At 43.5% G+C, this 23700-nt stretch overlaps 1 protein-coding gene across 3 annotated transcripts in view; it reads right to left on the reverse strand.

The window, feature by feature from the left end:
* The window catches only part of DMXL1 (Dmx like 1), a 692618-nt gene that overhangs the window by 265437 nt on the left and 403481 nt on the right, over positions 1-23700 (reverse strand). For all 3 annotated transcript variants that reach the window (XM_029570948.1, XM_029570967.1, XM_029570958.1), the window contains exon 22: positions 3977-4142. In XM_029570948.1, the coding sequence (XP_029426808.1) occupies positions 3977-4142 (166 nt within the window). The remainder of the gene's footprint in view (positions 1-3976; positions 4143-23700) is intronic.

The following is a 23700-nucleotide window of genomic DNA, read 5'->3' on the forward strand; positions in this document are numbered from 1 at the left end:
GTACTCCAACTGAACTTTTAATTCTACTATCAACCACTTCTTTTCATAATCTGGATATAGCTAAAACAACCCTCTGGCAATGAGCCTTCTTTAATTAGAAACATAGAAATGACGGCAGAAGACCGAATGGCCCATCCAGTCTGCCCAGCAAGCTTCACACATTTTTTCTCTCATACTTATCTGTTTCTCTTAGCTCTTTGTTCTATTCCCCTTCCACCCCCACCATTAATGTAGAGAGCAGTGATGGAGCTGCATCCAAGTGAAATATCTAACTTGATTAGTTAGGGGTAGTAGGGGTAGTAACCGCCGCGATAAGCAAGCTACACCCATGCTTATTTGTTTTACCTAGACTATGTTGTACAGCCCTTGTTGGTTGTTTTTTCTTCTCCCCTGCCGTTGAAGCAGGGAGCTATGCTGGATATGCGTGAAGTATCAGTTTTTTTCTCCCCTGCCGTTGAAGCAGAGAGCCATGCTGGATATGCATTGAAAGTGAAGTATCAGGCACATTTGGTTTGGGGTAGTAACCGCCGTAACAAGCCAGCTACTCCTCGCTTTGTGATTGCGAATCCTTTTTTTCTTCACCCCTGTCGTTGAAGCTATGCAGGATATGCGTGAAGCATCAGTTTTGTTTTTTTTGTTTTTTCCCCTGCTGTTGAAGCAGAGAGCTATGCTGGAAATGCGTGATGTATCAGTCTTTCTCCCATGCCGTTGAAGCAGAGAGCCATGCTGGATATGCATGGAAAGTGAAGTATCAGGCACATTTGGTTTGGGGTAGTAACCGCCGTAACAAGCCAGCTACTCCCCGCTTTGTGAGTGCGAACCCTTTTTCTTCTCCCTTGCCGTTGAAGCAGAGAGCTCTGCTGGATGTGTGAAGTATCAGTTATTCTTCTCCCCTGTCGTTGAAGCAGAGAGCTATGCTGTATATGCATTGAAAGTGAAGTATCAGGCATATTTGGTTTGGGGTAGTAACCGCCGTAACAAGCCAGCTACTCCCCTCTTTGTGAGTGCAAATCCTTTTTTCCATTTCCTCTTGCTGTTGAAGCTTAGAGCGATGTTGGAGTCACAGTAAGCATGTGTATGTTTATTGAATAAGGGTATTGTGTCCAGGCAGTAGCCATCATTCTGGCGAGTCACCCACTCTTCATTGGCGGCCTCTTGACTTTATGGATCCACAGTGTTTATCCCACGCCCCTTTGAAGTCTTTCACAGTTCTGGTCTTCACCACTTCCTCCGGAAGGGCATTCCAGGCATCCACCACCCTCTCCGTGAAGAAATACTTCCTGACATTGGTTCTGAATCTTCCTCCCTGGAGCCTCAAATCGTGACCCCTGGGGTTCTGCTGATTTTTTTCCTACGGAAAAGGTTTGTCGTTGTTTTTGGATCATTAAAACCTTTCAAGTATCTGAAAGTCTGTATCATATCACCTCTGCTCCTCCTTTCCTCCAGGGTGTACATATTTAGATTCTTCAATCTCTCCTCGTACGTCATCCGATGACGTACGAGGAGAGATTGAAGCTACATTCAAAAGAATATAGTTAATTGTGCTCTGTGCCTAGACACAGTCATTTAAATGATGCTCAGGGCCTTCCTACCTCCCACAACCAGTGAACACAGTCTCCAAAGTACTTCAAACCTGTAAATGAGCAAATGTAGCACCCAGAAAAACTTATGGCAGAGGCACTACCTAGTTAGAGCTACCAACATTCTGAAAACCTTAACTGTGAGAATTACAAACAATGGGGCTGATATTCAAAAACCCCTAAAACAGTTAACTTATCTGGTTTAAGTTAGCCGGATAAATTAACCTGAATATTCAGCAGGATAAATGTCATGCTGAATATCCCCAAATAAACTTATCTGGCTACTTTCAGCTAGATAATTTTAAAACCTAACCAGCTATCTCTGAATATCACTGGTTAGACTTAAAATTATCCAGCCATGTATGGCTAGATAACGTAACCCTTAATCAGCTACATTCAACGTAACCCTTAATCAGCTACATTCAAAAGAATATAGTTAATGGGCAAGACTATAAAAAGGTGCCCTGGCCTATCGGCCTGATTCCTGGCCCCTTCAAACCATTATTTAAAAAAATGGGTCTCAAACCACCCCAAGTCCTGTTTAAAAAGAAAGTTTCAATGGGTCACTGCTGGCCTCACCCCCTCCCCATTTAGGCAACAGCTTAAATCAATGTCCCCCTCTGTCACATCACCCAGTATCTTAAAAAAAAACCCTTTCTGCGCAAACATCGTGGTACACTACAATCTTATTTATTTATTTAGGTTTTTTATATACCGGCATTCATGAACAAGTCACATCATGCTGGTTTACATACAAACAAGGGGTGCAAAGAACAGTAGAACTAAACTGGTGCAAAGGGGAAGCAGTTACAAAAAACCAGGGGTGGAATAACTGGGATAGAGAAAGAAGAGGAACAGTGAGGAGTAAAAGATTTGTAAGGGGATAAAATAAATAAATAACTTAATGAATATTTACAGTCACATTCTTACAGGAGTTGGAGGTTATTATGAGTTGTCCGGGAAGGCTTGTTGGAAAAGCCAGGTCTTCAATCTTTTGCGGAAGGTTGGTAGGCAGGGTTCTAGGCGCAGATTTGTGGGGATGGAGTTCCAAAGTGGGGGTCCAGCTGTCGAGAATGCCCGATCTCTTGCCATTGTGTGTCTGGTGGATTTTGTATTCGGTACCTGGAGGGATCCTCTATGGGCTTCTCTAATCGGTCTTTGAGAGATATAAAGGCTGAGTGGGTATTGAAGGTCCAGGGAGGTGTAGTTATGGATAGACTTGTAGATGAAGGTGATGGATTTGTAGAGGATTCTGACTTGGATGGGGAGCCAGTGAAGATTTTTTAAGATGGGTGAGATGTGGTCTCTTCTTTTAGAATTTGTAAGGATTCTAGCCGCTGTGTTTTGTACCATCTGAAGGGGTTTGGTGTATGAGGATGGAAGTCCCAGAAGTATGGTGTTGCAATAATCTAATTTTGCGAAGATTATTGCTTGAAGTATGGCTTCCAATGTTGTTCTGACAGAAATGCTGGAAATGTAAGCTGATAGCAACCTTGACAGCTTATGCTTCCAGCACTCTTGTCAGAGGAATGTTGGAAACCACCGTGATCACAGTAACTGCAATCTTGACATAGAAAGGAGTTTGTGAAGGTACCAGGTAGGTGGGAGGGCAGGTGAGGGTGCATTGATTTAAGCTATTGGCTAACCAGGAAGGGGGAGGTGGGGGAGGCCAGTGGCTATGTGTAATTTTCTTTTTAAACAGTGGTTTCAGTGTGGAGGGAAGGGGAATTGGCCCAGCAGGGACCTTTTTTAAACACTGAATGGGGGGGACTGGAAATCAGACTGATAGGCTTGGGTGCCTCTTTTTTAATTCTAAAATCCTTTGCTACTTAGCCAGCTATATTATTTTGAATACAAGTCAAGTCTTAAATTATTTGGTCACATATAGCCAGATAATTTTAGGATTGCTCTAAGGGAGGCCTAAACTTATCTGGCTAATTTAATTGGATATAGCTGAAAATCAACTAAGTTAGCCGGATAACTTGGGTAATGCCCCAAAATTTATTTTTTTTTTATTCAGCTAAAATGTAGACTGATAACATACCCAAAATATTCCAAAGTTGGCATTTAGCTGGATAACTCACAAGCTCCTGCCACCATACTTAAATCTCATTGAACAAACATGAAATACAGTACTTAACTAAGTATTAAAACTGAACAGTGGCTCAAAGTGTTTTATAAGCAATTTTAGCTTTGTCTACCTCAAAGGATAGCATAGGAAAAAAAAAATCTCCCATCTTGGAAACTGCAGTTCAGTAAAGAAAAAAAAAAAAAAGCACCCACAAAAAATTGGAAAGCACCCATTTAAATTGGAAAGAGCACAAGAAAGGTCTTTACATTAGCAGGTACATTCTAAACATATTACACACAAATTGATGACTGCAAAATATTTTTACCTCAACTGCATCTTTTAAAGATCCTGCTAAAAGGAAGAAGGCTGCAGAATGTTCAAAGCGCTGTTTGCCCAACAAAGAAAAGGCATTTTTTAAAGCTGCTCTACGCCATCTATCTTCATTGAAATTGTTCCCAAAAAATTGAGTCATTTTCACTTCCTTTTGTGACCTGTAGATTTTGTATGGGAAGAAGGAAAAACAAAAAAAAAACCAAACACATAAACAAGTGAGGTCTACATTGAAAATAACCATACTGTAGAAATAATGCCCTTGAAATACATAAAATTAACAAAACACTACTCAGTTTTTTCCCCTTAAGTATAAGGGAAACATTGCGCCACATAAATACTAAGCAAGTTTGCTTCCCTGTAAAAAGGGTTCTCCATAGACAGCAGGATAAATCAGCCCAAATGTGTGGACGATGTCACCAGCTCTGACACAGACCCAGCACTTAGAGCTCAAAGTCTTTCTGAGCATGTGAGGCACTTCTCGCATGTAGATGCTGTTTTGTAAGCCCCGAGTCTCCTCCAGAGCTTATGCTATAGTGAGATAGTCGACTTTCTATGTAGGAGGGTGATTATTAAGTATGGCTGATTTATCCTGCTGTCTATGGAGAACCCTGTTTACAGGTGAACAAATTTGCTAGCATGAGGAGTCCAAAACTGAGCAACTACTTAATAGACAACCTGGACCTCACTAGGTGAATAATCTGCGCAGAACTACTTGCCCAAAATTACTGTCTCCAGGAGATACTGGCCAGTAATGGAATTAAATAATGTAACGAGATGACCCAGACACAGCTTTGCATACGCAAGACTGAGGAGCATCCAGAGAATAAGGATTATATTAATGAAATGCTTATAGAGGCATCAAAGATAAGAACATAAATTGCCTTACTGGGTCAGACCAAGGCCCCATCAAGCCCAGCATCCTGTTTCCAATAGTGGCCAATCCAGGCTACAAGTACCTGACAAGTATCCAAAAAATAAGTATATCCCATGCTACTGATGCTAGTAATAGCAGTGGCTATTTTTTAAGTCAACCTGATTTATTTATTTATAAGTTTTTGTATACTGTCATTCGGTAACTTCCATCATAACGGTTTACAACAATAGCATAAAATTTCTAGTACATTTCAGTTCCTAAAACACATATCACCATATTATTAAGACTAATAAATATAAAACATATTCCTAAAACATAGTTAAAATGTTAATAGGATATAAACACACTAAAAGCATTTAAATCAATGATAAACATAGAAATGACAGGTAAAAAAAACATTCTTACTAAAAATTTATAAAATGGCAGGGAATTAGTAATACTGGGGGGGGGGGGGGGGGGGTCTGAGAACTCGTTAAGGTGATAAAAATAAACTGACAGGTACAACAATGTTACTAAAATTCATAAAATGACAGTGAATTAGTAATACGCGAATCTGAAAACTTATTGTTGAAGGAAAAAATATGTTAGTGGATTTCAGAAAAAGCCCTCCTGAACAGCCAGATTTCAGTTTCTTTTTTAAAAATTTTTGTGTTTTTTTGCAGGTGGGTTTCGATCAGTAGTGAGTTCCATAAACTTGCACTCACTAAAGAAATTGTTCTCTCTCTCTCACTTGTATTAGTTGGGCAGTTTTTATTGAAGAAATAGGTAAGAGTCTTTGATTCATGGATCGTAGATTTCACTGTGGTATGTGTATTTTTATTGCAGTATTGAGCCAGTCTGTTTTTTCACCATAAATAATTGTGTGTGCTATTGTTAAAATTTTGTATTCAATTCTATATTTTATAGGATTAATAGCAGGTAACTGACTTCTCCTCCAAGAACTTATCCAAACCTTTTTTAAACCCAGCCACACTAACTGCACTAACCACCATCCCCCTGGCAACAAATTCCAGAGTTTAATTGTGCGTTGAGTTAAAAAGAACTTTCCCAGATTAGTTTTAAGTGTGCTACATGCTAACTTCATGGAGTGCACCCTAGTCCTATTACCAAAAGAGTACATAACCAATTCACATTTACCCGGTTCTAGATCTCTCATGATTTTAAACACTTCTATCACATCCCCCCTTGGCCGTCTCTTCTCCAAGCTGAACAGCCCTAACCTCTTTAGTCTTTCCTCATAGGGGAGTTGTTCTATCCCCTTTATCATTTTCGAAAACAAGTAGATGGAAAGGTGCAAGTGGACTACAAGATGATAGCTGAACCCAGATTACTAGATCAACTAGAATATATACCCTCTGACTCCAATTTCCCTCGAGCTGAAGAACTGGTATACAGCCCTGGAAATAAAGAAACCATTCCAGGATGAGAAAGAATTGAAACTTGTCAATCTCAAAGCTGCAGATTCAACAACCACTACATCTAGAAAGTGGAAGGCAATGGTGGTTGGTGACTCATCCAAGAGGCATAGAGTCCTCCAACCATCAACCAGACATGTTGTCCCAAAGCTGTTTGATAGGTGCCAAACTGTAAGACATCGTAACATTGCCTAAAATCCTCAGGCCTACTGACTACTATCTAATATTGCATGAATAATACTGCTAGGTACCATACAGATCATATCAAAAGTGACCTCATGGCTCTGGAAGGGAACTTAAAGCAGATATATCTGCAGATGGTATTCTACTTAGTCCTCCTAGTCAAGAATAAAGGTCCAGGCAGGGATGCTTGCATTCTGGAGATGAATAAATGGCTGCTCATGTAGTCAACAAGAGTGTTTTGGCTTCCTGGACCATAGGGATGATGTTTTAAGGAATGCTGAGTGCAGATGGGGGCCCACCTGTTGAAGGGGTGAAGAATTGTCCGGAACAGACTGGCAAACCTTCTGAGAGCTTTAAAGTAGTATCATGGAGAATGGGTTAAACTCCTCAGGTAAGTAAATCAAACACCTGCATAGAAAGGAAGAAAAAAAAAGGGCAAAATCTAGACAGCTATCTACATTAATGCTCATAGTATGGGAAAAAGTCTCAGACCTAAAAGCATTCATGAAGAGGCTGACCTGGATGTAGTGGCTGTCATGGTGACATGGAAATCCATAACTGGGATATAGTTATACAGGACTAAAATCTATTCAGAAAAGACTATGTCAGAAGAAAGGGCAGAGGAGCGGTGATACATTAAAATATTAAAGCAACAGAATTGCAGGGCTTATGAGGTAAGGAGACGGCACTGTGGGTTAATCTGGAAAGAAGGAATGGAACATCTATTTATGCTGGTGTAATATAAAGACCTCCATTATAGAAAGAAGAATTGGTTAGAAATTTAATGGAGGATATTCACAAAATTGCTACAAAAATCCCACAAGGGAGAGGATGATGCCAAATATTATGCTTAACAATAGCAATAGTATTTTTGATGTTGCAGTGGACAATCATCTAGGATTCAGTGATCACCAGATAGTGTGGTTCAAGATTAGAGTGGGTGGTTCACCACAGCTGATTGGTCTGTGAATGATTTTGGCGCCTTTTGCATGTTTAAAACTCCATGTTGAATGGTTATCAAACGCGCTCCCTGTTACGTGTATATAACCTGCAACTTGGTAAGTGAACAGATTGTTGGATTTTTGTGACATTGGCAGCTACATGTTGTTACAGTCCTGTTTTATTCTTTTAATTACAGATTATTCTAAAATATTGTGTGCGTCCCCCCCGATGCAGCCCCTGGCGAAACACGGGTCCGTGTCGGGGGACCTCCTTGCTTAAAGCATGATTTATACAGTGGAGTTGCCGTTTTGAATAAATATTACTTTTGGACATTTAAATTGTTCTGAGTTTTTTGGGACTGTACAAACTTTATCTTAGCACTCATTTTCAGTGTGGAACTATATATAGAGTGCTTTGGTGTGCTTGGTGATTTATGGACTTACATTCCTTATATGTGAGCAGATTAAATGGCTGCCAATGCCGATGACGAACAAACCTTCAGCTACTCGGATGAGGCTTTTCAGGCAGTAATTGCAGATGCCCCATTCTTCACAGACGCGGCTGAGGATCTCCCCACCATCACTTGGATAGACATTATCAATATACAGAAACGCCTTACTCGCGCCGAACTTCACGCTTCTACATTAACTGAATACTGTAGAGCACGAAGAATTCCTCGTGGGTTACGGATTCAAAAAGCTCCGAGACTGCATGAGGATAATCCTGCCTTTATTGAACGCTGGAATAAGATTCTGAACAAGTGTTCTTTCGATCTTATGGTACTGATCATTGAGACTACCAAGGAGTTGATTACCCCCTTAAAATCTGAAGTGGAAACGAGCATTGAGACGATCCGGTCCTGCCCCGCAGCTCTGGACACGTTTGAACAGCAACACATTGAATTTAAAGAGAATCTTGAAAAATTCAGGAAAGAACTAAAAGCAGCGAAATTTAGAAAATTTCAGAGAGACATCACAGATTACACGAAGGGTTACGTATACCAATGGCTAAACCCGAACCGCCCACCAAAAAGGGCAGTTACCTTTGTCCAATCGTCTTCGGAAGAGTCTTCGGGGGAAGACACATCTGTGCCAAACCCTCGCACAAATCAAAATGCACTAACTGGGCCTTTACCTTCATCATCGGGACATTATGCCTCTATAGCTGCCTCTTTTTTAGACTCGGGACAGGTACCCCGCAGCAATCGGGGCACCAGATCTCGAGGTCGCCCCGCAACTCAACGCACAACCAGAACGACTCGACAACAACCAGATCCCTGGCAGTAGATTCTGATTTGATTTTCAATTTGTCTTCTCGGACTTTGTCTGAAATAGAGCTCAGGGCTCTATCTAGGGGTTTGTCATTTGTACCTACTATTCGAAACGATCCTTTTAATATACAAGTACATTTGCATAGATTTCTCAGATTGTTAAAATTGAAATTGTTTTTTCAGGATAATCAATCCATTCCTGATGGGTCTCTGGTCACCACAAAATCCAAGTGGGTCCCTCCGGGCCCAGTGGATCCTATGTTGGTTGTATTTGAGAAACTTATACAACAGGATATACACCTGTTATCCCAGTGTCATCAACGGATCCGATATAATCTGACCAAAGATGAAAGTATTGCTCTTTCTTCTTTGGCAGATGATCCTACACTAGTAATTAAACCAGCTGATAAAGGGGGTGGGGTGGTGGTTATGGACCGAACCAATTACAGATCTGAGGTATATCATCAACTAAATGACACCACATTCTATCTTCCTCTACCAACTGATCCTACAGATATTCTTAGGAATTCTATTTCTATTATGGTACAAGAAGCACTCACAAATCGTTATATTACCCAACGTGAGGCGAATTTTCTCACATCTGCATTTCCAACCATTCCAGTTTTTTATGTATTACCCAAGATTCACAAGTCTTTGGTGGACCCTCCGGGACGTCCGATTGTTTCGGGAATTGGCTCTGTTTTAGAGCCTCTTTCTAAATTTGTGGACATATTTTTAAGACCTATAGTTCCGAAGATTAAATCTTTCGTCCGTGACTCTGCCCATCTTATCTCCCTGCTAAATGATTTACAGGCTCCGTCTTCACCATATTTGTTAGTGACATTAGATATTACATCACTTTACTCCAACATTCCTCAACAGGATGCTTTACATGTTGTTGAGACTGTTCTCAATCAAAGACCCGCACCGATCCGCGTCCCCACAACTTTTTTAATGCAACTGACGACTCTGGCACTTACTAAAAATTATTTTCGCTTTGATAATACATTTTATCAGCAGATCAAAGGGACGGCTATGGGGGCTACGATGGCCCCCAGCCTGGCATGCCTATACGTGGCACAATTTGAAGATTTCTATATCTATCCATCCACTTGGCAGAAGTATATACATGCATGGTTTCGCTACATTGACGACGTGCTGTTGATCTGGTTAGGAACTGAGATTCAATTCTTCATGTTTTTTGATTGGTTGAACAATTGTAACCCACATCTTCAGTTTAGTTTTAATCTACATCATTCCCAGATTCCTTTCTTAGACATGCTCATCAAAATTCACAATGGCACTTTCACGACTTCAATATATAGAAAAGAAACCGATCGCAATACGATTTTGAAATTTGACAGCTGTCACCCGAGACTTCTTAAGACTAACATCCCGACAGGTCAGTTCCTCCGGCTGCGTAGGCTGTGCTCTTCAAAAGTTGAATACATGAATAAAGCTAAGGAGATGGTGCTCCGGTTTCGACAGAGGGGGTACCCTTTGAAGATTTTGAAAAGAGCATATAAGAGAGCATTATTTGTCAACAGGGATCTGTTATTTTTACCCTCACATACTGATTCAGAAACATCTATAAATTGCATTTTACCTTTCTCACCAGCCAGTCACAATATTGCTTCAATTGTTCGGAAACATTGGTTAGCCTTGTCGTTTTCACAACTCTTTCAGAGCTCATTGCGGTTTACGTACCGGAGGGGCAGAAATTTAAGAGATATTTTAACTCACTCTGATTTTTCTCACAACAGACCGACACACACACGGGGCGTACATGCTCCATGTGGAAATTGCTCAGTCTGTAGACACACTGCCAATATGTCTGATTTCATTGATCCCACCTCTGGTAGAGTTTTTACTCTGTTTGACTGTACTGACTGTAGTTCCACTGGTGTAATCTATGTTATTCGTTGTCCCTGTAATAAACTTTACATCGGTAAGACCAACAGACAAATTCGCACTCGTATCATAGAACACCATTCTAATATTAAACATTCGCGGCTCTTAGCTCCCTTGGTCGATCACTGGGTAGCTCTGTCTCATTCAATTTCTGATATTTTCTTTTTTGTCTTAGAAGTGCTATCTCCCCTTCCTAGAGGGGGAGATTTTGATGCCCACTTGATTCGATGTGAACAACGTTGGATTTATCGACTTAATACTGTTTCCCCCGCAGGTCTCAATAAGGAGATTGAATGGGTACACTTTATCTGACAGCTCATTGGACAGTAATACCTGGCTCCGATTGGTGGGTGGTTCACCACAGCTGATTGGTCTGTGAATGATTTTGGCGCCTTTTGCATGTTTAAAACTCCATGTTGAATGCTTATCAAACGCGCTCCCTGTTACGTGTATATAACCTGCAACTTGGTAAGTGAACAGATTGTTGGATTTTTGTGACATTGGCAGCTACATGTTGTTACAGTCCTGTTTTATTCTTTTAATTACAGATTATTCTAAAATATTGTGTGCGTCCCCCACGATGCAGCCCCTGGCGAAACACGGGTCCGTGTCGGGGGACCTCCTTGCTTAAAGCATGATTTATACAGTGGAGTTGCCGTTTTGAATAAATATTACTTTTGGACATTTAAATTGTTCTGAGTTTTTTGGGACTGTACAAACTTTATCTTAGCACTCATTTTCGGTGTGGAATCAAGATTAGAGCAGACATGATGAAAGCTCATTCAAAGCAAGGGTCCTAGATATCAGGAAAACTAACTTAAAATAGCGGAGTACCTCAAGGAGTTAACAGGATGGGAAAATCTAAGTATTAGAGCAGTGGGTAAAACTAAAAGGAGATATTCTAAGGGTAAACATTTTTGTTATAAAAATTAAATAAAGGTAGAAGGAAAATGAGAGATTGCTATGGTTTTCTAAAAAAGCACCTGAAAAAAATAGTTAATATTCATGAATTACAAGAGTCGCAGAAAAGGGAAGACTGGAAACAATATCTAGAAAAGGTAAGAGAAGTGTAACATAACCCTAGCCACAGACCTCTGCTCCCAGAAGGGTATCCAGTGGGTCAAACTTCCAGCTCCATTGAATTTTACTACCTGTGATAATTCTGGCATACATAGTCTCTGGCACGGGCTCCTCTTTTGCTTCCTACTTTGCTCAAGACTCTCTCCACTTCCGTGTTTTATGGACTCTGCAACCTGGACTTCCTGTAGCACGCCCTGATGTCATCACTCTTCCTGTATATAAGCTTGCTCATTCAGCTGGATGATGTCTGACCAACAGGTTCTATGCCTGTATGTATCGAGTCTAAGCCTTGGATTCTTGCTTTCGGTCCCATTTAGATAAAAGATATTCATCAACACATCCAAAAAATTTTTTTATGATGTTTTAACCCCTTCTAAATACAATAGAAGCAAAAACTTTTTGACAATAAATCATTTCAATTTTTTGCTAGTAGAGATGGATCGTGCCCCCATCCAAATGAAATATAAGTTTGTACTCAGGCTTTGTACGAGCTAAACTTATACTTTACCACTTTTCGAGGTGTGACCTGATATATAGTGGTTTTCTGGTAGAAATAATTTTTGAAAACTCTATATGGTATGTATCACTTCAACATTGTTCTTGGTACTAGCTATATTGTTACTAGTTAGAATTAATTATTTTTATCTAGTCAGCGATATGATTTACCCATCAATAACCAATAGAGTATTCACAATTTATTTGATACATACCCGCTGATCTATTGTATCTCGCTTCGCTTGACATTGATTATTTTTAAAAACATTAAAAATAGTTTGTATCAGACTATGCCTGGTATATATACTTTTTTTGACACTGTTTCACCACGCCCCTTTTTAATTAAATCAATTTAAATTGCTCAGGCGTTTTTGTCCTTTAAATTCCTTGCTAGAAGAGACAGACCGTGTAGACACTGAAAGGGGATGCAAGAGGGTGTACAGCTGATCGTTTATATTACATGGATCGATCCTATAATCAATTTACTTAGGCGTTCCTGTCTTTCAAATTCCTGGCGAGTAGAGACGTGGGTGCACAGCTGATCGTTTATATTTCTTGGTTTTTTATAATGAAATTCATATAATATTACATCAATAGAGTTCCATCTTGTTGCTAACCACTCTGTCATAAATTAGATGCACTATTCCACTTATTTATTCTGTACACGATGTATTCAATAATTTTTCACAAGTTGCATGCATTTAATTATAAGCCATTAGATCATGTTGATATATGCACAACACATAAAAACTTCCTGCACCAATATTTATTTATAGACTTTGCTTTTATAATTGATGAGGTGGTTTGGAAATCGAACCGGCATTGTAAGAAGTGCTCAGTTAAGCCCCTTTAATGTCAGAACCACTTCTAAAGAATTAACAATCCACTGACATCAATATTTTATATCCAAATTTCATATCTGAATAAGACACAAGGTCTGTAATATATCCTAGTATAGTAAGTTAATTACACTCTCTGGTTTTTCTGGCGCTGAATCCGCCCCTAATTGACTGTCTGACCACGCCTCCTAATGACTGATTGTGTGCTTTTGGCGCCTAACCCACCCCTTAAAAGTGTGCCTTTCGGCGTCTTTGTCCCTTTAACTGTTTGTGAGTGGAGACGAATCGTGCCGTTGCTCGAATGTAATGTAAATTGGTACATAGGCATTTAATGAACTAACACTTTGCTACTTTTTGGGTAATGATTTGGCACATAGTGGTTTTCTCTTAGAATTAAATTTTGAAGATTCGTATCAAGAAAATTCTATATTGGATGTATCACATTAGTAGTACCTTTGGTGCTAGCTACATTGTTACTTATTAGATTTGTTCGCATTACTGTAGATCTGTGTTCAATAATTTTGATTCATTCATCCGTTTTAATATATAATACATGAGTATTTACAGTTAGTTCATTTGACACACTCTCGCCTTGGCTGACAACATTTTTACACTGATAGTCTTTGAAAATACTTTATACCATATTTGTCTGGTATATGCTTGAGATAAAATGGTCGCTCATTATTTTTTACGCTGATCCCGCAACCGATTGACTGCTTTACCACGCCCCTTTCAATGAACCATTGGGCGGTTTTGGTGCCAAACCCTTCCTTTCAATTAATTTACTTCGGCGTCTCCATCCTTCAAATTTCTTGTGAAAGGAGACAGACTGTGCCGATATGAAAAGGAGATGTTAGTAAGTCCTTGGATTTTTTTAGAATGAGTTTGACACAAAATTTTTTCAGAAAGAGTTTTACACAGTTTTATAGAGTTTTAATCTTGATGTTAGCCGAAATTAAAATGAGATGTAAGTGGGCGCCCATTGTATCGTTTACAGTCCCTGATTTTTTAAGAATAAGTTTTACATAAGAAAAAATCTTTTTAGAATGAGATTAACACAATTTGATAGAGTTTTAAGCCTGATGCTAGTTAGAGGCACTATCTGACTTATTTAATTTGCACACGACACATTTAATATTTATTTATACGTTATTTATTTACACATTTTATCAATCACTCACAGAATACTCAAAAAAATGTTATGTTTTATTTTCTATTTTATTTAATTTATGGGGGTTATTTTTAATTTGTTGATGAGCATGATTTTCAGTGTTATTAGAATTTTTAGCTGCAGAGGAATAATAATAAAAACGTTTTTTTAAAAAAAGTTTTTAATATTTTTTAGACATATGTGCACGTTGGAATTCATTTTGACCATCATCCCAATGATTCTCTGAGATACAAGGTATCGCTTCACAATTTTACATTATGCGGATAGTCCTGTCCATATTGATGTTGCTGACTGATATAATCTATATTCTGATGGTTCTTGTCACTTCTTTTACTTATATGCAGTTTCAGTTAGATGCATTTTATGAGGAGTTTTTAGTATTTAACTGATTTACATTTCATAATTGTATTAATTTGTATTAATTGTGTTTTAATGATTTTATGATTTTTTAGATATATGTTTTAACACATATTTATGTTATAATTTTTTATATATTTGTTTGTAGCCCCTGAGGCAGCCACCGTTGGTGGCGAAACTTGGCCAGAGTCGGGCACTTGTATATGATATTTGCATCTCCATCAATAAATATTTGGAAAAGACTTCTTGTGGCATCCACCACTTTGTTACTTCCTTACGGCTCTACTGGATCACCTACCCTGTTGCTTTTTGGGTCCTTCCCAATGTAGCAGCCAGGAATTCGTGTTTTGGGAGGGTGGGTGAAGTAAGTGACTGACAGGCGTGTGGGTGGGGGTGTGTGGTGTGATGAGTGTGGATTTCTGTGTGTTATCAGGGAGTGTGAATGAAAGGCAATAGCCCTGTGTGGGGGTGGGGTGTGGTGTGTGAGTGTGTGTGAAAGGTGTAAGAGGTTGCGCTTGCGCTGACGGCCACCAGATGTCGCTGTTTTGTGTAAGCAATTTTTAAACTTGTATTACCTGTCACAGGTGTGACCTATATGCAATGTAAGTGTATAAGATCCTTCCCGTATGGGAAGTGAATGTTGTGTGGAAATTTGAAAGCATTCGGTTAAGCGGTTGGCAAGATTAGCGACGACGTACAAACTATTTAACATTTTTATTTATATAGATTTCTTGAGGATAACTTCACAATCTAGTATTATTCCCAGATCTCGAACAAATGTTTATCTTATTTCAAGATAAACAAAAGTTTATCTTATTTCAAGTTCTTTCAATGGACTTAATTTTGGGCAGATGTATAAAATTTCCGTTTTTTTTGTCATTGAGTGCTAAATTCATTTCAGATAACACTTTTTAAATAGCAACTAAATAAATATCCCAAATTCTTAAAGTGGAACCAGTAGATTTTTCAATATCCCTGCAAATGTTTAATTAGATATTTGAATGTTCAATATGTGTTCTATGAACCAGATCAGTTAAGAGCTTTTTTGGCAGCAAGATCCCAAATAGACCCAGTTGTTAGCCCTGCTCTAGAAAGTTAACGCCTAGCACTATTCGCTGCATGTGGTCTTATTTCTCTTTAATGTATAATATAACTGTTTAAATAGTATGCTCCTTTCCTGCTCCCCTCAATTTTCTTATAATTTTCATATCTGGAATCAGACTTATTTCTGTTATTGAAGAATTTTTGGTTTATTATTAATAGTATTCTGTGTACCAGTATCTATTTTACTGTACAAGGTCTATATACTTGGATATTGTCTTGAAAATTAAAATAAAGAATTTTAAAAAAATTGTACCCGCCACAACAATCTTAAATTTCTGGGGATCCCTGAAGCTGTTTCTGAAAGTGATCTGAAAGCCATCTTGGAAGACTGGCTGCCGAAAGAACTGCATCTGCCTGAGCTGGAGAGTAAACTAATTATTGAGAGGGTGCACAGGCTTGGTCCCCGAAGTGACACGGACTGCAGACCAAGCTTGGTAATAGCCAGATTTTTAGATTGGGCTCAACGCACACTGATCCTGACAGCCTTCTGCACAACTAAGGATCTTAGATACCAAAATCAAAAAACTGTGATTTTCCAGGACTTCTCCACGAGTGTAGCGGACAAACGTAAGCTCTTCTCAGTCCTGTAATGTAGAGATTACTTACCTGATAATCTCGTTTTCCTTAGTGTACGCAGATGGACTCAAAACAAATGGGTATAGTGTGCTCGTGCTAGCAGTTGGAGAGGGATCTGACGTCAGCACGGGTACATATACCCCCGCAGGAAGTGCAACAACTCAGTAATCTTCCTTGCAAAAGCTTTATGGATATATGTGTGACTGACCGATCGATTAAATGAACATGATTACCCTGACCGATTGATAGTAGCTGGAGACTGCCAGTGTTCTCAACCGGAAGGCATCGACACCCGGCAGGGTGGAAGCCCTATATAAGCAAACATGGCTTACCGTTAGTCGGTGAATCCCCATGTACACCAGCAGCCGGGCGGGATGCTGAGTCCATCTGCATACACTAAGGAAAACAAGATTATCAGGTAAGTAATCTCTACATTTCCTAGCGTGTAGCAGATGGACTCAAAACAAATGGAATGTACAAAAAACTACTCCCGGACTGGGTGGGAGGCTGCCCGAGGTCCGTTTAGGATTGCCCTCGCAAATGCTGTGTCCTCCCTGGCCTGGACGTCCAGACGGTAGAATCTGGAGAAGGTATGGCGGGAGGACCACATTGCCGCTTTACATATCTCTGCCAGTGACAGCATCCTAGTTTCTGCCCAGGAGGCCGCCTGCACTCTGGTAGAGTGAGCCTTGACCCGTAGAGGTGGTGGCTTTCCCGCTTCTACGTAGGCTGCCTTGATAACTTCTTTGATCCAGCGGGCGATGGTTGCCCATGAGGCCGCTTCCCCTTGCTTCTTCCCGCTGTGAAGGACGAACAGGTGGTCCGTCTTTCGTACTGCTTCTGACATTTCCAGGTATCTGGACAGCAGCCTGCCGATGTCGAGATGGCGCAGTATTCGACCTTCTTCAGACTTCTTCAAACCTTCCGTGGTTGGCAAGGATATGGTTTGGTTGAGGTGGAAGTGTGAGACTACTTTGGGTAAGAAGGAAGGAACTGTGCGAAGATGGATAGCCCCTGGGGTGATTCTGAGAAACGGATCGCAGCAGGACAGCGCTTGTAGCTCTGAGATGCGGCGTGCTGAGCATACGGCCAGCAGGAACACCATCTTCAAGGTTAACAAATGGAGGGACAGGCCTCGAAGGGGTCTGAAGGCGGGTCCCGCTAGAAATTCCAAAACTAGGTTGAGGTTCCACAGGGGCACTGGCCACTTCAGTGGCGGGCGAATGTGTTTGACTCCTTTCAGGAAACGTGAAACGTCTGGGTGTGTGGCAATGCTGTTGCCATCACTCCTGGGACCGTAGCAGGATAGCGCTGCCACCTGAACCTTGATGGAATTGAGGGACAGACCCTTCTGAAGTCCATCTTGCAGGAAATCCAAAATGATAGGGATTTTAGTGGCATGCGGATTGGTGCTGTGAGTGTCGCACCAGGCTTCAAATACTCTCCAGATCCTTATATATGTTAGTGATGTGGAGAACTTGCGTGCTCGGAGGAGTGTATCTATTACCGGCCCCGAGTATCCCCTTTTCTTCAGTCTAGTCCTCTCAATGGCCAGACCGTAAGAGAGAATTGAGCTGGATCCTCGTGGAGGATGGGACCTTGCTGCAGCAGGTGCCTGTGTGGAGGCAGGGGTAGTGGATTCCCTGCCAGCAGTCTTCTCATGTCTGTGTACCAGGATCTTCTGGGCCAGTCCGGGGCCACTAGAAGAACTAGGCCTCTGTGCCGCTGAATCTTGTGTATAATGGCGCCCAGCAGGGGCCATGGAGGAAAGGCATATAGCAGGATCCCCTGAGGCCATGGCTGTACCAGGGCGTCGATCCCGTGGGAGAGAGGATTTCGCCTGCGACTGAAGTATCTGGGTACTTGAGCGTTGGACCTGTCCGCTAGTAGGTCCATGCCAGAGTCCCCCACTGATCCACAATCATCTGGAAAGCTGTGGGCGACAGCTGCCATTCCTCCGGATTTAGGCTTTCTCTGCTGAGGAAGTCTGCCATGGTGTTGTCCTTCTCGGCAATGTGGACGGCGGAGATGTCCTGGAGATTTGTCTCCGCCCAAGCCATCAGGGGGGCTATTTCTAAGGATACCTGTCGGCTTCTGGTTCCGCCCTGTCGGTTGATGTATGCCACCGTGGTGGCGTTGTCCAACATCACTCTGACTGCTCTTTTTCGAAGTCTGTGGGCAAATCGTAGGCAGGCTAGCCTGACTGCCTGTGCCTCTAGTCGGTTGATGTTCCACCCCGACTCTTCTTTGTTCCACCGCCCTTGGGCGGTTAGTTCTTCGCAGTGTGCTCCCCATCCGTTCAGGCTAGCATCTGTAGTGAGCAGAGTCCAGGTTGGGGAGGACATTTTTGACCCCCGGCTCGTGTGGCTGGGCTGCAACCACCACTGAAGCTGATTCCGCACTCTGGCTGGTAGGGGTAGGTGTATGGTGTAGTTCTGTGAACGTGGGCTCCACCGAGATAGAAGGGCGCGTTGTAATGGTCTCATATGAGCCCGCGCCCATGGTACCATCTCCAGAGTGGATGCCATGAGGCCGAGGACCTGTAGGTAATCCCAAGCTGTGGGCCGGGTGGCGCTCAGCAGGGTCTGCAGACGATTCCGGAGTTTTGATCTCCTCTTTGAGGTCAGGCTGACCTTGTCTCCCTGGGTGTCAAATCGGACTCCTAGGTATTCCAGCGACTAAGCAGGCTGTAGGGAACTCTTGTTTGTGTTGACTACCCATCCTAGGCTTTCTAGAAGAGATATAACTCTGTTGGTTGCCTGGTGGCTCTCCTCTGGTGACTTTGCCCTGATCAGCCAATCGTCCAAGTAGGGATGGACGAGAATTCCTTCCTTCCTGAGTGACGCCGCCGCCACTACTACCATGACCTTGGTAAAGGTCCGCGGCGCGGTGGCTAACCCGAAGGGTAAAGCTCGGAACTGGAAGTGTTGGCTCAGGACTTTGAAGCGTAAGTAGCGCTGGTGATCCCGATGGATTGGGATATGCAAGTAGGCCTCTGACAGATCCAGGGATGTGAGAAACTCCCCTGGCTGTATTGCACTTTTGACTGACCACAGAGTTTCCATGCGAAAGCTGGGGACCCGTAGGTGTCTGTTGACTGACTTGAGGTCCAGGACGGGCCTGAAAGTGCCCTCTTTCTTGGGTACTATGAAATAAATGGAATAATGCCCAGAATGTATCTCCCATGCAGGCACTGGGATTATGGCGTTTAGGGACAGGAGCCTCCGCAAGGTAGCTTCCAGTGCCGCCCTCTTGAGGGGTGGACAAGGTGATTCCACAAACTTGTCCGGAGGGAGCCGAAAAAAGTCCAGGTAATACCCTTCTCGGATGATGGCGAGGACCCACTGGTCCGAGGTAATCTCGACCCAACTGCGGTAGAATAGGGTTAGCCTGCCCCCTATGGCTTCTTCCCCCAGATGGGTCGGCTGATTCTCATTCTGGGGTGCGGCCGGGACCCGAACCCGAGCCGATTCTCCTCTTGTTGTGCTTGGTCCGAAAGGACTGGTTCCTGGTCTGAGAACGATGTGCTTGGTAGCGAGCCCTGTAAGGGTTGAAGCGCTGAGAGCTTCTACCTCTGGATGGCCTAGGAAAAGGGCGCTGGCTCCTCCTTGACCTGTCTTCTGGTAGACGGGGTAATGGAGAGGTGCTCCATTTATTAGCCAGTTTCTCGAGGTCGCTGCCGAAGAGGAGGGAACCTTTAAAGGGCATTCTTGTGAGGCGTGTCTTGGAGGAGGAGTCGGCCGACCAATTTCGTAGCCAGAGCTGTCTCCTGGCTGCCACTGAGAATGACACTCCCTTGGCTGCCGTACGGACTAGGTCGGAGGCTGCGTCAGTGAGGAACGAGAGAGCTGATTCTATTTCTTCTCCCGGGGTGTTGTTCCTAGATTGTGATAAACAGGAATGCGTCACCACGGTGCAGCAGGTCGCAATTCGTAGGGACATGGCTGCCACCTCAAAGGCTTGTTTCAGAATGACGCCCATGCGCCGGTCATGTACATCCTTGAGGGCCACCCCCCCCCTCCACCGGAATGGTGGTGCGCTTCACAATTGTGCAAACTATGGCGTCTATCTTAGGGCACACCAGCAGCTCCTTGGTTGCCGGGTCCAGGGGGTACATGCCAGATAAGGCCCGACCCCCTTTGAATAAGGCCTCCGGCGCATTCCATTCCAGATCAATTAGCTGTTGTGCTGCTTGTAAGAGGGGAAAATGGTGAGCCGTTTGGCGCAGGCCCTCTAGCAGAGGGTTCATCCTAGGTTCCCCTGGGGTGCCTTGGCCCGGGATAGCCAGTTCCGACAGGCATTGAGAGACCAGGTCTGGGAGATCCTCTTTAAGAAAGAAGCGTCTCATGGTTCGATACGTTTCTATCCCCGAGGGAAGCTCTCCCTCCTCGGGGGGCTCGCCCTCTTCCTCAGAACAATCTGAATCCCCATAAGTGGGGCTTCCGGGTGGCGAGTGGCCGTGCCTAGGTCTTGAGGGTCCGGGGCGGGGTCCTCCGGTACATATGGGTCTGTTCGAGGATCAGACTGCATCTTGACAAAGGCATGAATCCCCTTGAATAATTCCACCCAGGAGAGCGAAGCAGGTTCTAGGCTTAGGGGCACCAGGTCTCTCGGGTTCCCTGGCTGCTCACCGCTGCCTGCTAGGTCCGGGGTGTTCCCTGAGGAACTGGCAAGTACGCTGGGCTGGGACCGGCCCTGGCCTGGAACTCCCAGGGCCTCTCCTCACATTGGGCACATAGGGAGTCTGCTTCCTCGCTCTGTGTGGCTCTGAGGTTGCATGCTGAGCAGAGGCCTAGAGCTCTTATGCCTGATTCTGGAGGTGCCGGCTCTGCGGACGCATGGGCTCTCCTACGCTCCATCTCGTCTGTTATCTCTATGTGGTGTGCTCCCAGCCGGAGTATGCGCCTTGTAGCATGCGCGAAAGATGTGCGCCTACTAATGTGCACATATCCCCTATGAACGTGCGTGCGCCTATCAACGTGCGCGTGCGCCTATCAACGTGCGCGTGCGCCTATCAACGTGCGCGTGCGCCTATCAACGTGCGCTTACCTATGACCGTGCGCTTACCTATGACCGTGCGCCCAGCAACGCGCGCCCAGCAACGCGGGCTTAGCAACGCGGGCTTATCAAGGTGTCTTCAATGTGCGCCATTTATCAAATATGCGCCCAATTATTTTCGGGCGCCCAACATATGCGCCCGTCGCCTGTGCGCTCAGTCTGGCCTGAGCGCTAGAGCGAGGCGACGAACCAGGGAAATGGTGACAGCGAGCAGGCAGATAAAATGGCGACCTCCTTGGCGGGCTGCCACGTAGGCAGACCCCGCTAATCCTCGCTTCCTCGGAGACCCACAAGTAAAGATGTACGCCTTACCTTGTCTTCGGCGCTTCCCGGCTGCGACCCGGGCGGTCTCCGGCTGCGGGGGGAGAGGGTGATTACCGTCACTGCCGCGCTAGAGGAAGTGCACCCGCTGCCTCTAGGCCGCACCCGAACTCGTCTCGCTCGGGGGGCCAAGTCCGCACCGGGACCGAGGCTGCCTCTGTGCCGCGCCCGAGCCCTTCTCACTCGGGGGCTAGGTCCCTGCCGCGAATCGGCCACCGGACCGAGGCTCTTACCTCCGAGGGACCACGGAAATCACCTCGGGAAACAACTGGGGGAGGGACCGAATGGTATCACCGCAGGAGTGCGGGGCTAGTCTTCAGGTAGGATTCTTCAATGAATTTAGTTGTTAGAATTTGGAAAAACGCTCAGCGAGCGTGAGGTAGCTCCAAACTGCTTTGGAGACGGAAATTACTGAGTTGCTGCACTTCCTGCGGGGGTATATGTACCCCGTGCTGACGTCAGATCCGTCTCCAACTGCTAGCACGAGCACACTATACCCATTTGTTTTGAGTCCATCTGCTACATGCTAGGAAATGAGCTATTTAACAAGAACATCCGTTTTGCTCTTCAGTTCCCGGCCACCCTGAAAATCTGGAAAGATGTTCTCTTTTAATGCACCAGACAAAGTGGTAGCCTGGCTCACGAGTCTGGAGGAACAACGCTGAAGGTTGAGCTCTGCAGCCATGTTTTTTCTTCTTTTTTCTCTCATGTTAAACCACTGGGACAGTTTGGCTTCTGAAGTAATTTAGTTTATTGTAAGAAATATAGGTGTATGTCATTTCTTTTGAGGTTTCTTGGAAGGTTTAACCTATGGTCTCAAGTTATTAATGTATACCACAGTTCATTGCTCCATAGTGTTTTAAAACTAAATACCAGTTAAATGTAGCTGCGAGGGGCAGCACCCGAGCGCATCTCATACTGACCTCCAGCCCCGATTTTTAAGGGGACTCATACGGAGACAGGTGAAGAGAGGTAGTTGGGGTAAAGGGGGGGAAATAAACATGGGAATTGGTATGGAGGGGTGGGGGAGGGAGTTCTGGGAGTACTAAGGGTTGATTCTCTTCGCTGATGGCTTATTCATTTAGATGACATGATCCTTACTGAGATATTACTCTGGGAGGTGTGGGAAACAGAAGGGCTGAGGGTCCAGGCTGGGAAGCCCTTCAGCCGAAGAAGTACTTTGAAACTTAGAGGAACTGAATCTTTAAAACTAGCAGGACAGATCATTTGAGGTATTGTTCCTGGAATGTGGGAGGCTTAGGTACACCAATAAAGAGACAAAAGGTTCTTAGTGCTCTACAACGTCATAAGATAGATGTGGTGGGAATGCAGGAAACCCATTTAACAGAGGTGGAAAGTAAGAAACGTAAACGGAGCTGGGTAGGGCAATGCTACTATACTCCAGCAGTGGGATGTAAAGCAGGAATTGCGATCTTAATACATAAGAGGTTATATGTTTTGAACTCATGCAACAACTTTCAGACTCAGATGGTCGTGTCCTTATACTTATTGGCAGACTACAGGGAAGGGAGGGCACCATTTGCTCAGGGTATGCCCCAAATACCTATACGCACTCCTTTTTTCAGAAATTAGTCAGTATGCTCCTGTCGCTCATAAAGGGTCCCCTCTTCTTGATGGGAGACTTCAATTGCGTGCATGAACCGAGTTTAGATAAATCCCAGGCAACTATAAAGGCTAGGGAACAAAAGGGTAGGGGTATAGCTTATCGTCGCAGAGAACTCTGTTTATTGGATGTTTGGCAACTCTTGCACACCACTGAGAAGGATTATACTTATGTGTCCAGGGCACATGCAACTACATCCAGGACAGATTATCTGTTGGTGTCTGAGTATTTATTCCCCAAAATACAGCAAGCAACAATTGGGTCCATCACAATCTCTGACCAGCGCCGATGTGGTAGCGGGCAGTGGTGAACCTAGAACAAAAACTATGGAGGTTCCCTAGCCACCTTGCTGATGATAGAAATTTCCAAGTATTTTTACAGAATAAATGGAGAGAATATGAAAAACCATATACATAAGGGGGATCTGAACCTATATTGGGAGATGAGCAAAGCAGTCCTGTGGGGAGAGATCACTTCATACTTAACAGCAAAGTCA

The sequence above is a fragment of the Rhinatrema bivittatum genome, chromosome 1 (assembly GCF_901001135.1).
Source record: "Rhinatrema bivittatum chromosome 1, aRhiBiv1.1, whole genome shotgun sequence".
In the NCBI taxonomy this organism is placed as follows: domain Eukaryota; kingdom Metazoa; phylum Chordata; class Amphibia; order Gymnophiona; family Rhinatrematidae; genus Rhinatrema; species Rhinatrema bivittatum.